Source organism: Carassius gibelio, chromosome B18 (genome assembly GCF_023724105.1).
Source record: "Carassius gibelio isolate Cgi1373 ecotype wild population from Czech Republic chromosome B18, carGib1.2-hapl.c, whole genome shotgun sequence".
In the NCBI taxonomy this organism is placed as follows: Eukaryota; Metazoa; Chordata; class Actinopteri; order Cypriniformes; family Cyprinidae; genus Carassius; species Carassius gibelio.
In genome coordinates this window covers 19,175,479-19,190,814 of record NC_068413.1, presented here as the reverse complement: position 1 = coordinate 19,190,814, position 15,336 = coordinate 19,175,479, and the positions used below count along the sequence as shown (strand labels likewise).

Genomic DNA, 15,336 nt, shown 5'->3' with positions numbered 1-15,336 from the left:
TTCCTATCCATCACCCTTACATAAAAACCACATGTCAAAATCACATGTGCAACTCATATGAAACATATGAACTGCACATGAAACATGGTTTTGGAACATTCATATGGTGTAAATGTGTGAAACCAGTGTGATCACATGAGTATTTTTAAAATATTTTTTGCACTTACATTTTTTTTTTTAAACTATTTTTTACATTTTAATTTTAAGCAAATGTTTTTTTTTTTTTTTTCAGATTATGTATTGAATTAATTGTTTATGGGTCACTGTAAATCTGTGAAACAGTGAAAATGTTCTTGCTTACACTGAGGCTCAAGAAGCTCTTTGGATGACTCTCAAATCATGCTGGAGAATACGATCACAATGTTTTACATAAACTCAAGGAGTTCATGCAGCTCAAGGGCTGCTTGATGAGAAAGCAGTCTGTGGTCAGTCCATACTGACTGTGTTTAACAGTGTCACTTTGCAAGTTTTAAGTCCTATAAATTCCTTACTATGTCTCTGTTAGACCATTTCCAGTGAAATGAAGGATAAAAAGCATATTCTCGACTTCCTGTCGGAAGAGCTTGTTTTAGAAAAAGAAATCAGTCTAGATCATAAGAAAGTTCATTCAATCATTCCAAAGGCCTTTCTTTAATGTTTCTTTCATTCCCCTTTGAAATGATACACTAACTCCTGTGAACTGCCAGAGCAACTGACATCATGCAGTACAGGAATATCTGAAGAAATCTGGCAGGGTGACAGACAAGTCTTCACACATAAATACACAGCACAGGAAGATGATGCTTGCTTGTATTAAAAATCTCATTAAGTGCATGCATTCATCTTTGCTGATATTTTTTTTTTTTACAGCCTGTTTGTAGCATCTGCAATTAAAACACATAGTTATCTGTGCCAGATTTAAAAAAAAAAGGAAAAGTGTGGAGAGTGGTTTTCAAATAAATGCAGAATAACACTGCATACCACACTGATTAAAACACCAGTTTGAAACTGTGTGCTCATGCGAACAAGAACATACCAGGAATAACACTATTCCAGCAATGCAGTTACTTAGTAAAAACATGCCAGGTCATTATGCAGTTATAGGTTATTCTGGGTGACTGGCAGGTCATTGTGAGGTTGTTAGGGTGTTCAGGGAGGTTGCTACAGTAGGTGGTTGCTTACTGGTTTGAGTAAGTTTAAATCTCTATAACATTCTGGTTACCTCAATTTAAGTTTATGGCGATCCTGATTATTACCAGCAAGATGAGAAATACAAGTTACAAAAAGAGGGTTTTAATAGTGATGCCATGAAATAACCATTTTTGGTTCCTTTTCATGATCAGTATAAAACAACCATTTTATTCTTAGTGTGAAGAACATTTGAACGATCTAATGAACCCCACACCATGTTTATTTTTCTCTGTAGGATCTTTTGTGGAATGGAAAAGTTCCAGGGATGATAAGGGTTCTTTATGAAATAATTATTTGTCAAAAGGACCTTTATTCATGAACGTGAAACTCATTCAATATATTGCACGATACTGTATATTTAGGAATGTTGAATGTGTGTTTATGCCTATTGTGTGCTATTGGCTCTTATTTAGGCTTATTTATAGCACTGGTCTTTTGCTTCGCATTTAGCAGAATAGAGGCACATATTTGGCACCACTGGATTTGCATATCAACTGAAAATCCATGATTTGAAATGAATGTGATTTGTGAATGGCTAATACTGAGACAAAGATGAATCTACTTCAGTCCTGCTCTCCATATCATTCTTTGAGCGATTGTGTTATAAACCATTTTGTTCAACACATCCGATGCAGTTCCAGTGGATGTGTGTGTGTGTGTGTTTTCTCATCACACCAGTAACAAAGTGGTTTCACATTCACTTTTTACTGAAATAAAGCTTTGAATTTTACAAAATTCAATAACTAAAAAATGTCTCAAAATAAACCCTGTTGATGAAAACCAAATGATATGACAGATTTAATAAATCCATATAGCTTTGTCATGATTTGTTGTGTTTATTATAAATAAGAATACAGATATTAATAGTTCATTTTGATTGCTTTATATATATATATATATATATATATATATATATATATATATATATATATATATATATATATATATAAAACACTCCCAGTTCTGTCAGGCGACACAAAATGCTTCATATAGTATAATCTAAATGAACTTAGTATTGTTCAAGTAAAAACAAACAAACAAATGAACAAACAAACAAACAACCAAAAAATATTTAATATCCTGACTCAAGTTGCACAAACAAAAGCATTTTTTTAAATGATGATATGAGGTAGAAATATCATTTAAATGAATTTTGCAGAATTGAAAAGACTTCTAGAGAAGGATCTTACATATTATTTTAGCTTAAGCTTATTTCATGCCAAAAAAAAAAAAAAAAAAAAAAAATCATGCATATATGTTTGCTACTGACACACTAAATTATGAAACTGATGATAATTGATCACCTGTAAACAAAGTTTTGAATAGAATGTGAATGCATGGCTCAAGGTCACAGGAAATCTATTTTTAGTTTTTTTAAGAAAAAAGGTACGATGGCTTACAGAGCTTCCCCTCCACCAACTACAACATTAATAAAATTAATAGGTTACAAGATCACATCTGTTGTCAAGTCAACAAAACAAGATCAGAATATTATGAGAACAAAGAGAGTATAGTAGAACTGATTTTTTTTTTTTTTCAGGAGAATGAAATCATTTCGCACTGTCAGCTGCTGACATCATCAAAAAGTCACACAAGAGCTTTTAACCCACTGTGACTGAGAATCAACCTCTTGTGGCCTTTCAATATCAAGGGTGGGTGATTCCGGCAATAAAAAAGGTCTCTTATGAAAGAATAAAACTACTGTTCAGATGAAAAGGATGAAAAGTTATTAATCATGAGTCATGCTTGGCCATAAAAGAGAATGTAATGAATCATGCTCAGCGTGATGTTCCGTCTGTGTTGATCAGGAAGACGGTCAGAGATGAGGGAGCATTTGTCATCAATGTTTCAAAGCAGCCGTCAGCTGCTGCTACATTACTGTAGAAAGTGCCTGTGAAAATAAAATAAGGGTTGTTTGTGCACAAATCCCAGAAATAACTCCACTGTTAAAACAACAAGCAAGAACATGGATTCTATGACTGTATATTCAATATATATTTCAATATATATATATATTTTTATGTGCCCTAAAATAGGCATTTTATACTTTCCCAGTTATTTTCCCACTTATTTTCAGCTTTAAAATATAATAACTTAATAATTTTAAAATTCTAATTTCTAATTTTGAAATAGCACATACATATTCATGTATGAGACTTCCAGTAGCATGCAGTTTCTGAGACGGTGAGGAAATAAATAAATAAATATGTAAATTAAACCTCACAAATAAGTGGAATTTATATGTCCATTTTACAATAGTCTGGTTTTCTTCTTAGTTCACCCCAAAATGAAATCTTTGCCATCATTTACATCATCTCGTCATGAATGTGCATACGGCCGTTGCAGTTTATGTGGTTCACTTTAAACACGTAATCATGCTGACAGGCCATTATCCTTTTAAGAAAATATGCCCACTCAATAAAATGAGTAACCAAGTGAACACAGAGACTTCAGTACTTGGTACACCACACACAATGATGGGAACAATCAGTGAATAGTGTTTGAGTATCAATGGGTCATTTTTAGTACAAAATAAACTCCAGGTGTCACAAAACAGTATGTTACTAAAACAAAGAACAACTTACAACTAAACTAAACAAAAGCAACCATAAAACAGTGTACATTTTTTATTATTCATGCCCCGTTGCATGATGGGAAATATAGGATCATAACTTTGATATTTACTTAAAGAATCCTTGTAAACATAACAAACGGTTCCAAGTAAAATATACTTAAGATTTTTAACTTTAATTTCTACTTAGGCCATTTGAATTGAATTGAAAACGAAACCTCAATTAGCTTATTGAATTAAATGTGACACTAAAAGATAAAATAGTATTTGTTTGTTAAATTCACTTAACTAATGCTATCTTTATTTACAAGTTTAAAAAGAAAAATCACTTTTTACAGTGTAGGATGGCTTGAAGGTTAGTAAATTATGGGAATTAATATTTGGGGGTGAACTACTCCTTTAATTATTAAATGTTTCTTTTTCGCCATTATATTTCATTGCATATAAACTGCACACATGCGGACATATATATCCATCTAACAGAAGGAACAGAAATAAATGTAATTATTGCACTTTTAGAATAGAGTTCAGCACTGAGCGATCTGTCGCCATGCCAACAAAACCCAATTATACTTTCCCAGATAAATCCATAGAAACAAGCAAAGTCACTGCATCAAAGAGTCACTAACCCTCCTTATTTAAACCCAGCGGGACACCAGCCCTGACACAGTACAGTGAACCGCTGTGAACCGAACCTATATCATACTGTATGATGTGTGTTTACTGAAGTACAGCTATAAAGATTAAAGACTTTAATGCAACATACAGTGCAGGTAAACTGTATTTGAACACATTTAATAAAGTATGTATAATAATAATAATAATAATAATAAAATGCATTATACACTGAAGACAAAAAGCACTTTCAAGAAAAACATTTCCGAAAAAAAAATTACAAAGACACACAAGATTTTCATAAGAAATAAATACTTGAATTCAGCAAGGACACATACAATTCAGTGACAGAAAAGTGTATCACGGTTTCCACGAAAATAAGAAGCGAAAAAAAATAAACATTGATAGAAATAAATGAGCAACAAATCAGCATATTGGGATCATTTCTGAAGGATCATGTGACACTAAAGATTGGAGTAATGATGCTGAAAATTCAGCTGTGCATCACAGGGATAAATGTGATCCTGGAGCATGGGTGCGCTGGGATATATTTGTAGCAAAAGCCAAAATTACATTGTATGGGTCAAAATTATAGAATTTTCTTTCATGCCAAAAACCATTGGGATATTAAGTAAATATCATGTTGTAAATTTCCTACTGCAAATATATCAAAACTTCATTTCTGATTTAGTAATATGCATTGCTAAGAACTTCATTTGGACAATTTTAAAGGTGATTTTCTCAATATTTCTAAAGAAACAAACAAAAAAAAAAAAACTGGTTTTGTCGTTCAGGATCAATATTACAGATTTATATGAATCTTACCTAAATTTTACCTCTCACTTCTTTCAGAAACATTAACAAAAATCTTACTAACTGCAATAATTAGAAGAGTAGTGTGCTGTTAAAAATGAGAATAAAATTTAGATCATGTTGACAGGTAATATGTTTCACTATAGCTGCGGTTACTCTGACAGGACGAGGAGAACTGACTTCATACATCCGCAAAATACAGAAATCACATATTATAACTTGATAAATATTTAAATACATAAAAAATTAAGATGATTAAAAGCCACTGAGCTTTTTTTTTTATATTTTAATGCAAAGAATATGTTTTTTTTTTTTTATGCTTTTTTTTTTTTTTTTACATCAGTGTCTTCATTTTTCTTTGTGCAAGTAGGACACCAAGTGGCTAACAGGCTTAGTTGCAGAATGACCAAGTTTCTGTACACTTTCTGTGCCAGGTAGAAACCAAGATACTGGTATAAAAATCTATTTTTTTTATCTACTGCTTAAATTATTACAAATGAAAGAGACTGGAGTGATAGTACTGGAGATGACAGATAAACACAAATAAAGAAGCAAATACAGTGCGTGTGTGTGTGTATTCATAATTATTTAATGCTGTGAACTCCTTAGAACGGTTTGCTTCAGGCTATGAGACCATCACCAGCACAAGCACAAGCACAAGCAGAAGACTTCTAGAAAAGAAGATCTAAGTCATTGGCTTCCTCTCATGTTTCTCTCTCTCTCTCTCTCTCTCTCTCTCTCTCTCTCTCTCTTAAGCCACCATGAAGAAGTAATCCTGTAGTTCACAGAGCTTCGCTCACTGACAGGACCTCAGAGAAAGAGAGATGGAAATGTAAAATTCACAGTCGTAGTGCTTTGAAGTCGGCACAGCCAGAAGCTAATCAGAGAAAGCTGGCACGCTAGATTTGGCAGGATAGAGGGCTGTGATTATGTTAACTGAAACCCAGCGCTGGGTCTCGAGCCTCTAGGGCTTTCATTGAGTTCTCATAGCATGCTGCCAATAGCAGAAGATATGAAACACAGAAAAATGAGGCCTGCAGAAGAGATGTGTTTGGGTAAAATATTCCTCCTGAGGTACACAGGCATATTAGCGCCTCATGACTCTTCTCTTGTTATCACATCTACGCCTTCTCTTTTGACTGTTCAAAAACTGTGTCTAACTCCCACTGAAGATTACACGAGTCTGTTTGTACAGTTATAGCTGCCTTTTTTTTTATGAAATAACTTATTTTAAAATGTAATTCTGAAAGTGACTGTAGCCCAGACTGGATCTCCAAAGTAACTTTAAAAGTCTTTGTTAAAGAGTTATAAGCCATGAAACAAATACATCATTATAAACCAATGTGTGTGTGTTACGAGTGATTACTAGTTAGGTCAAAAGTAATCAAAAAAGTAGTACCTAAAACGTGTAATGTCAAATGTGTAAAACACTCGATTACTTCATTCGCAGTGCTTCATGGGAGGGTTCAGAAGGGTTCTTTCAGTGCAAGTTCTAGTGTTTTTATTGGTGGATATTTCAGTGTAGGATCATGGGTAATGTAGTTTTTCACCAATTCTGTATATATATATATATATATATATATATATATATATATATATATATATATATATATATATATATATATATATATATAAACATATATATATATATATATATATATATATATATATATATATATATATATATATATATAAACATATATATATATATATATATATATATATATATATATATATATATATATATATATATATATATCAGAGATGCTCACAAGTCTCTGAGCTAGAGTCCAAGTCAAGTCTCAAGTCTCTGAGCTAGAGTCCAAGTCAAATCTCAAGTCTCTTTATTATATTAAGTCTCTGGTTATAATAAATGTTGCATCACGTACAGCGACCCATCCAAGCTGCTTAGAACACTGCATAGCTATATATAAGGAATTCAAAGCATGTAATATGTTATTATGACAACTCTATTTATTAGCATACAATATCAACTTTGATTTTGGTATATAATCAGTGTAAACAGGCTATTGCAACATGACAAAAACACCAAGAATGCTTTACTTTTAAGTTAATATCTGTATTTTGCATTTATGGATTCAGTAATGGCCTTCTGTCTGTCCTGGCTGTATAGCTGCACACCTCTTGTCTGGCTTAAGAATGAACAAAGCTACGCTGACTTATGTTATTCATACAATACCTACTCACAAATAAACATCAAAAACAAAGCCGGCTGCAATGAATTTCTGTGCAAAACAGCTTTTACTACAAACACTTCCACACAAGAACATTGTTATCACACAAGAACATTTTGATAGAGAACCAAAAATATGTAAAGTAGATAAAATTAGAATAAATAAAATGGAAATGTCTACATACTATTACTACTGTAAACTTTGCAAATAGGACATCAGCCCCTTCAAGTCAATGAACAATAACAAAGTGGGCTGCAATGAATATCTGTGCAAAACGTCATGGCTCCGCTCCTACCCAATGACAGAGGCACGCAGGTTTTTTTCCACTGGAGTACTCACGTGAAGGATGCGTGCACAACTAATAACTAATATCATCACGCTATAAAGGGTTGGCCCCTATAACTGTTCTGTCTCACGGAGGAGCTCATTTGTGTGCATCTGTGTGAAACACGCGCTCTGAAACACGCATAGGAAAAAAGAGCGACAGAAAGAACGGCTCCCCTCCAGCCGTGACTCGGCTCCCATCGTTCATGTTTATGAGCCGTTCAAAAGAATCGGTTCGTTCGCGAACGTCACAACTCTAACAGCGAGCTCATCTGAGGTTTACTAAAAATTAACATTACTCACGAGTCCCGGAGCTCGAGTCCGAGTCGAGTCTGAAGTCTTTCGAGGACGAGTCTCAAGTCGAGTCTGAAGTCACTGTTTGTGCGACTTAAGTCGCACTCGAGTCCGAGTCTCAAACTCGAGTCCCCATCTCTGATATATATATATATACATTTTTATAGTTGTAATAAAGCAGCCTGACTTCAACAAAAGCATTGACTCACAGCTCACAGTAGCTCTGTTTTTAAAGATTTACAAGTTACCATAACAAATTAATTATTCTATCGAGAAAACATATATCTTTTTATAAGAATGAAAGTTAAAGTCGGTGAAATGGTGACTGACTCCAGTTAAAATGTATTTTTCTTAACAGTAAAATTTAGTTACACAATTTTTTCAGTGTATGTTACACATTAAATTTACTTACTACAATGATAACAGTAAGTTAAGTACAATTAGATGCTAACCCTTACCCTGGCCTATAGTACCTGGTGTTAAACATTACACCGTACTTAAATATGTGCCTGTTTACATATTTCTCCGACCATATAGTTATTTGATCGTGAAAAGACCAGGTGTAAATGCCTTTTAGTTAAACTACTTTAGGAGGCGGTCTGAGACACATTACAAATGAAACTGGTAAATTTAAATGAATCTGGTTGTTGAAAACACATATGTAAATTAAGTCCTCCAAAAATAAATAAATAAATATGCGATGATGATAAATGTGTGAGAGAGCTTGTGACATGTCATAGCCAGATATGACAGTGCTAATGCAACCAACAATAATGCCTCAGACAGTTGTTCAAAATCTTCTTCATAATAAACATAACAAGCTGACCCTCTGAAACCCCTCGGTCCCTCAGGTCCAGGGCACCTCACAATAAAATTGCAATTAAAAAAAAACTGTCTACAAAAAAATATAAAATAAATAATAATAATTAAAAAAAAAAGCTTAGAATTACTCATGTGATTTTAATAAGCTGCTTGGTCGATTTGAACAACTTGTTTTAAAAAAAGGAGGAACTTTATACTCATATTGCAAAAAAAAAAAAAAAAAAGATTAAAAGATAACAAAATTCCACCCACTGATTATTATATCTCCCCCAAGTACTTTATACTGAAAAAAAAAACAAAAAACAATAATAAAAAAAATCCCAGCACATCCATAAATTATTTTGCCCTTATTGGGTTATTTCACAAAGCAGTCAAGACAATTCAATCAAAGCATATATCATCAGAGCTAACATCATTTAACCCCAGCGCTGGCTGGAGGAGAGCGGTTTGCACTTACTGCTCTCTCGTACAGTAGAAGCTCATTTATTCTGGAGGGAGGACAGCTTACACTTTTACATGCTTTCCAGAGTGAGGGATGAGTGTAGCTGAAAACTATCATCAAACTTCCTGTGTAGAAATGTTCAGCATTGAGGAAAGTGCCACAGGAAAACTGTGATTGTTATGCATCCGAGCTGAACTTTGAAGACTAATTTAATTTGCAAAAGCAGCCTAATATAAGCATCTCTTTTACATGCATTACATTGTTTTTTCCCCACATTCCCCTAACAATTTTGCCAACGATGAACAATTCTCTTAGTAATTTTAAGGAAAAAATAAAGATCAACTAAAATAATTGCCTCATAAGAGTCATCTCATAAACTACATGAACAAAATTTGGAAAATCCAGTAATTACTTTATACTCAAAAGTGCTTTCTGTCAATGCTTGACATTTTTTTGTGCAATATGTATCAGAAAAACTGACAAGAACAGACTGTGGACATGTCATCTGAGACCAGCACATCATTAACCCAGTAATAAAAACCGTCTTTGTAAGGTTCGCCTGGAGCTTTAGCTTAAAAATTAAAACCAATTACTGTGCGGCAAAACAAATCAAATGCAAAATGTCTCAATACCTATAAAGCAAAACGACTGAGTATGAGTGAAGGGTAGAGGAGGGGGCGTTTCAGGCTGAAGAATCTGGAATAGAAATGAGAATAAACTAAGGATGCTGATGAGCTAAAGTGTCTCTGAAGAATTCTCTAACCCTAACCCTATTACGGGAACCGCGATGGCAAAGAGGCTTAACAATATTGGTTACAGGATTTGAAGTGATCTAGGGACAGACGGCTTGTATTAAGCATGAGGAGGCAGTTATCAGGCTCTTAATATCTCTCTCCTCTGTGCTTCAACAAAGGTGCCCTCCAAAATCTAAAGCCCTCGGCTAAGAAATCTATTTCTGTACATCTATACATGTTCACCTGGAATTTACATCCTAAAACAAGTTAAGAACTGCATGTGCGATCTCTGAATCATCTTTAGATGAACGTCACACCACACCAGTCTCAACTGTCTGTTTGCATTACATCCATTCACTTAATCATTTGACTTGAACTCACAAATTTCACACGAACACATTCATTCGGCCCTGTAATCTCAAACTCAAACTGGATAATTATAGAGCACTGCAGCAGATGACTGGAATCATGTATCATTATTAGGGATTGAGTATAATGTAGCATACAGCCAAAACAACATAATAACATGGATTTCAGCAGAATTTAATCTGATAACTCACAGCATTAGCAACAATTCCCATGGGTATTTAAGGATGGCGTATTCAAGAAGATTATATGCATGCACAAAAAGAACGACCAAAGTCGAATTACACGTTATGTTGAAGTGCCAGTTGGCCAAAAATGTAACTTCTGTAATCATGTTGTCACCCAAATTTCATTCATATAGAAAAATGTGCAATGTATAGAAGATGTAAAATCTAGTTTTTGTTTATTGTGTCTCATGACATATTGTATGAGAAAAATAAATAAATCACCATTTAAAAATTATATTTTGAATAATGTATTAAAGTTAATTGAGTTTAGTGTTGTTTTTGTTCCCTTTAATTTCCAATATATAGACAAAAACTGTTTAAATGTTTAAACTAATATGTTCTTGTGTGTTCTGCATTAGTATTAATGGTTAATAGTTAAATTATGACAGTATTTTGATGAATTATGACTAAGTCATATGAACTATGACATTGATAATATATTTCCTGTCATATTCATTTTGCTGACCGGTATAAGATTCCTTGAGGCGAGGCCAGGTGTGATATCGCCAGGAAGAACCAGTTGGGTCCTAGTTATTGCCATTGAAGCACATCAAACACAGAAGTCACTTTCAAACCAAGCAGCATTTTGTTAGCTGGAAATTTGGAAATCTACATAGGGATATATTCCAGACAGGATTGGATTCCTATAGAAATGACTGGATTTTATCCACAAAAGTATGTAGTGCTGCTGTAAATGTGACTGCACCTCAGACACTTTGTGCATGCTGCAATAAAAGAAGGTCAGAAGGTTTAACATGACATGACGATGAGTAAATGATGATATTTCCATTTTTGACTGCACCGTCCCTTTAATACATGAAATGCATAATTCTAGATATGACTCTAAAATGCAACTTTATTATACCCACAAAGGCCAACAAGTCTTTGCCTTAAGCTCAACGCTTGATGTTCTTTCATTTTTGGAACCTCAAAAGCTAGACGTCCCATTGGGAGTCCCAGTGTGAGTGGAAATAAATAAAATGTTCAAACAAGAAGTTCAAGAAAGTCAGAGTCAACAGCATTGTCCAAAATGATGGTGTGGAACAGCAGGTGTGCATTGCAATGGTGATGCATCTGGTACAAAACAAGACAAATGGCAGGACATCAAGAGACAAGAAGAAACTCAAAAGGCTTTCATTCAGGAGACAGCCACTACAGGGGAAGAGCTAGCAGCAGTAAAGTAGGGTGGTTATCCATCTTCCTTTTAACATGACTCTTTTAGACTTCATATAATGGTATTGTCAGGATTCATCCAATGAACACAGAAAGCATGACTGTTTTTTTTATTTTTTTACATACACTTTGTCATATAAACAAAATAAAATGCACAAATAAAGGAAAGAAATTATGGAGGTCCAGGTTTCAGATGTTAACAGTTGGAATCTCCAACCCAAAAAACTCCCTTAACAAACAACACCCAGCCCTTATATTACCGGGACTGTACAATTAACAAATGACAAAGGGGACACCCACACACAAATACATTTAAATTACTAAAAGGGTTAGATTCACGATTCAAGATTTGTATTTGTCACATACACGATTATAAAGATACTGCAACACTAACTATAACACTAACATTCACCCAAAAATGAAAATTGGGCCATAAATGACTCACCCTCAAGGCATCCTATGTGTATATGACGTTCTTCTTTCAGACGAATCCAGTCAGAGTTCAATTAAAAATGGTCTTTGATCTTTCAAGCTGTTTAATGACACTCAGTGGGTGATGCAGGGCATCAGTCCAAAAGAAGTTAAATGAAAACCGCCCATACATTAATAAAAAGTGTCTGATATGGCTCTGGGGGCTTTTCATGTTTTGTGGCTTTTCTTTTTATCTCTTTTTATGTACAAAAAGAGATTATGTTTAGTGCTGAGTACAGCCCCCATATTATAACAATAGACAGAAAGAACAGAGAGAAAGAGAAAGAGAAAGAGAGAGAGAGAGAGAGAGAGAGATTACATGGGCAGCTAAACTTGGAAGCACTTTGGCCTTAAGTAATTAGATAGTTAAAGCAAAAACGGCAAAGCGCTGGTGTGTGCGTTAACCTCATTTTCAAAGTGCTGTGGCTAAAAATGTTAGTATGAAAGCTGCCAGGCTGCCACTTAAGATTAAACAATAACTATAAGTGATGTAAAAATGATTTCCATAAAAACACTGTGTAGCATATCAATGTGCAAGAGTATAATTGTAGACTCTTTTCTAAAATCAGTTTTGGAACAGTTCTTCAGTATGTATATATTTGTGTTCCACAGAAGAAAGAATCTAAAAGTTTTGGAACAACAATAGGGGGAGTAAATGTGGACATTTTAAAGTTTTATGCCTTTAAATCCAGTTGCATGAGTCTCTGGGTTATACAGTTTCTGTCACAATGGCTTTGTTGACTGGTTTAAAACTCCTTGAGGGGACCTTTGCTGTCACAGTCCATATTTTGTATTTAAAGCACAGACAATCTTGAGATAAACATTCATGCCATGTATGAAATTGCCATTAGTCCCTGAAAGAGCAGATTGGGTCCTAGTTATTGCTTTCTGTAGACAAACATATAAGATGTCCTAAAGAGGCCTGAAAGCCACGCTCTATTAAACTGAAACAGATGATCACATCTAATGTTACAACCTCTTGAAGAATCGATACCTTAGTGTGCGAGTCTCTAAAAGGATCTTTTTTTAAACGTGACTCACATGAGTGCAGCTCTTCAGGATCAATGGCAAGGCTCAAAATGTAATTTGTGATCCCCAACATGGACAAGATGAGATTATCAGGGCAAATTGATTTTCTTGTTAGACATGACTCTGCCTGGGAAGAGCTCGAAGAAATGTGATGAAATATTCAGACAGCTTTCCCTAATCTGAGCACATTCCTGAGGTGCACTAATTGCCTTTAGTCCAGCATGCAGTGGGGCATTGACTAACATCATGCACAGGCATGTGCTGAGGAGCAGAAATATAGCTTGTGCACTACAATGACACCAATGTCTGCGGTGTCCTTTGTTCTATATTTGTTCATAAATCAGACAAATCATTTGTTAATATATCTGACCACGCTTTTCTTACATCCTGGTGAAGAGTGCATCATGGGATTAAAGTAATTACATAAATTCTGTGATAATATTGTAACAATATATATAAGTCATTAAATCACTTTATTAATATGGATGTACGATTTAACCAAATAATAATACTAATTGTATTATTATTATTATTATTATTATTATTATTATTATTATCCAAATATTTTATTATATTTAAGTATATTATTACCACTACTTCAGTGTTATTTTCTATTAATTATTAGGTTTTAGTCAATATTGAGCTATTATTTACTTTGATTATAATGTTTTTCTGGCTCTTGTCCAGGATTGTTTTTTTATATATAAACCACCGATCGCCCAGCACAGCAGTGTCTTACCTGTGCTGATTTCTGCTCTTCCCAGGTGAGCTGCTGTGTTTCTGGAGATGAGTGAAGGGTCTCAGAGTGTTCTTCAGTAGACTGTCTTCAGACGCTTCCTCCAGCTTCAGCTGCGGTATAAGGTGTCCAAACGCCATCTATCCAAACCTGCTGTCTCCTCTTTCAGTCCTCAGATCAAGAGTGGAAAGAAAGAATGAAAAGCGCAGCTGTCTTCCAGAGTTATAGATCTTCAGCGCTCGCGCTGCAGAGAGGAATCAGCACATATTTTCCTTCCATGGCGGGACAGCAGGTGATGAAACGGTGAAGAGACGCTCTGCTGACTCCTTCGTCAGCTTTTCCCTCCCGTGGATAAGAGAAGAGCACTCTATCGTTCTCATGATTACCGGGAAAATTAAAGGAGCGTGTCACGCGCTGTGCTCACCGGCGCGCATGCGCGTCTGCATCAGGCCATGAAATCAAAGATCATTTTACAGATAATGTGTTGTATTTGGAACTCTGATGGACAGCAAAATAAATAAATAAATAAAACATACGTGTAATGTTTAATGTTATGCAAATACTATTTAACACTGTAATCTATTTGCAATTATAAAAATAAGCAGATTTAAAATATACAGACTTTCTCTTTCTCTAAAAATACTGATAGTGCTCCTACACTATATTTTTGTAAAACTAAATAAATAAATGTTTTTTTTTTTTTTTTGACAATCCTAATTAAAGTATTTAAGCCATTCAGGTTTGTAAAAGGTTAATTTGATATTTAATTCATGCTATTATTGCCAAAAAGTTTCTAAAATATTAAAAATAATATTTTGGAAAATAATTATAAATAATGTGCAGTCACGCATCATGTATTGAGGGTGTCAGGAAAATATTTAAATCTTATTTTATGTTTTATTTTTTACTTCATGCTTATGCCACATCTATATATTAATAGTTATATATTGAATATAATATAATATATTAAAATAATCAAAAGATTGTAATATATTTTTTCTTTCTCATTGTTTTCTTTAATCCAGCTTTCCTTCAGACACAATTTCCTCTCAACTCCATCACTAACCTCAAAAAGAATAATTAGGGTGAAATTTTCAATGCACCTTTCACAAATGGGCCACAGGTCTCTGTTGACAGATCACTAAAACTGAGCCATTAATCTTTGGAAATGTAAAAGCCACTGAGCTCAATGATCCCCTGGATTCCCCTCATCTGACAGAAGTGCATTCATATGAACACAGATGAGAGGTGAGCTGTCTGATGAACGCCTTCAGAGCTCTGTTGGTACAGTATGCAGGTTTCTTAAAAAAGGACCATGCAGAACGGCTGTTAAATATAACATCTCATTAACTT

General features: G+C 34.2%; 1 protein-coding gene across 1 annotated transcript in view; it reads right to left on the bottom strand.

Annotated features, from left to right (window-relative positions):
- gramd1bb (GRAM domain containing 1Bb) overlaps nucleotides 1-14,396 on the bottom strand; it is a 138,828-nt gene extending 124,432 nt beyond the window's left edge. Inside the window, exon 1 of the mRNA XM_052582489.1 lies at nucleotides 13,987-14,396. Within this exon, the coding sequence (XP_052438449.1) occupies nucleotides 13,987-14,123 (137 nt within the window). The 5' untranslated portion in view covers nucleotides 14,124-14,396. The remainder of the gene's footprint in view (nucleotides 1-13,986) is intronic.
- Between the last annotated feature and the right edge of the window lie 940 nt (nucleotides 14,397-15,336).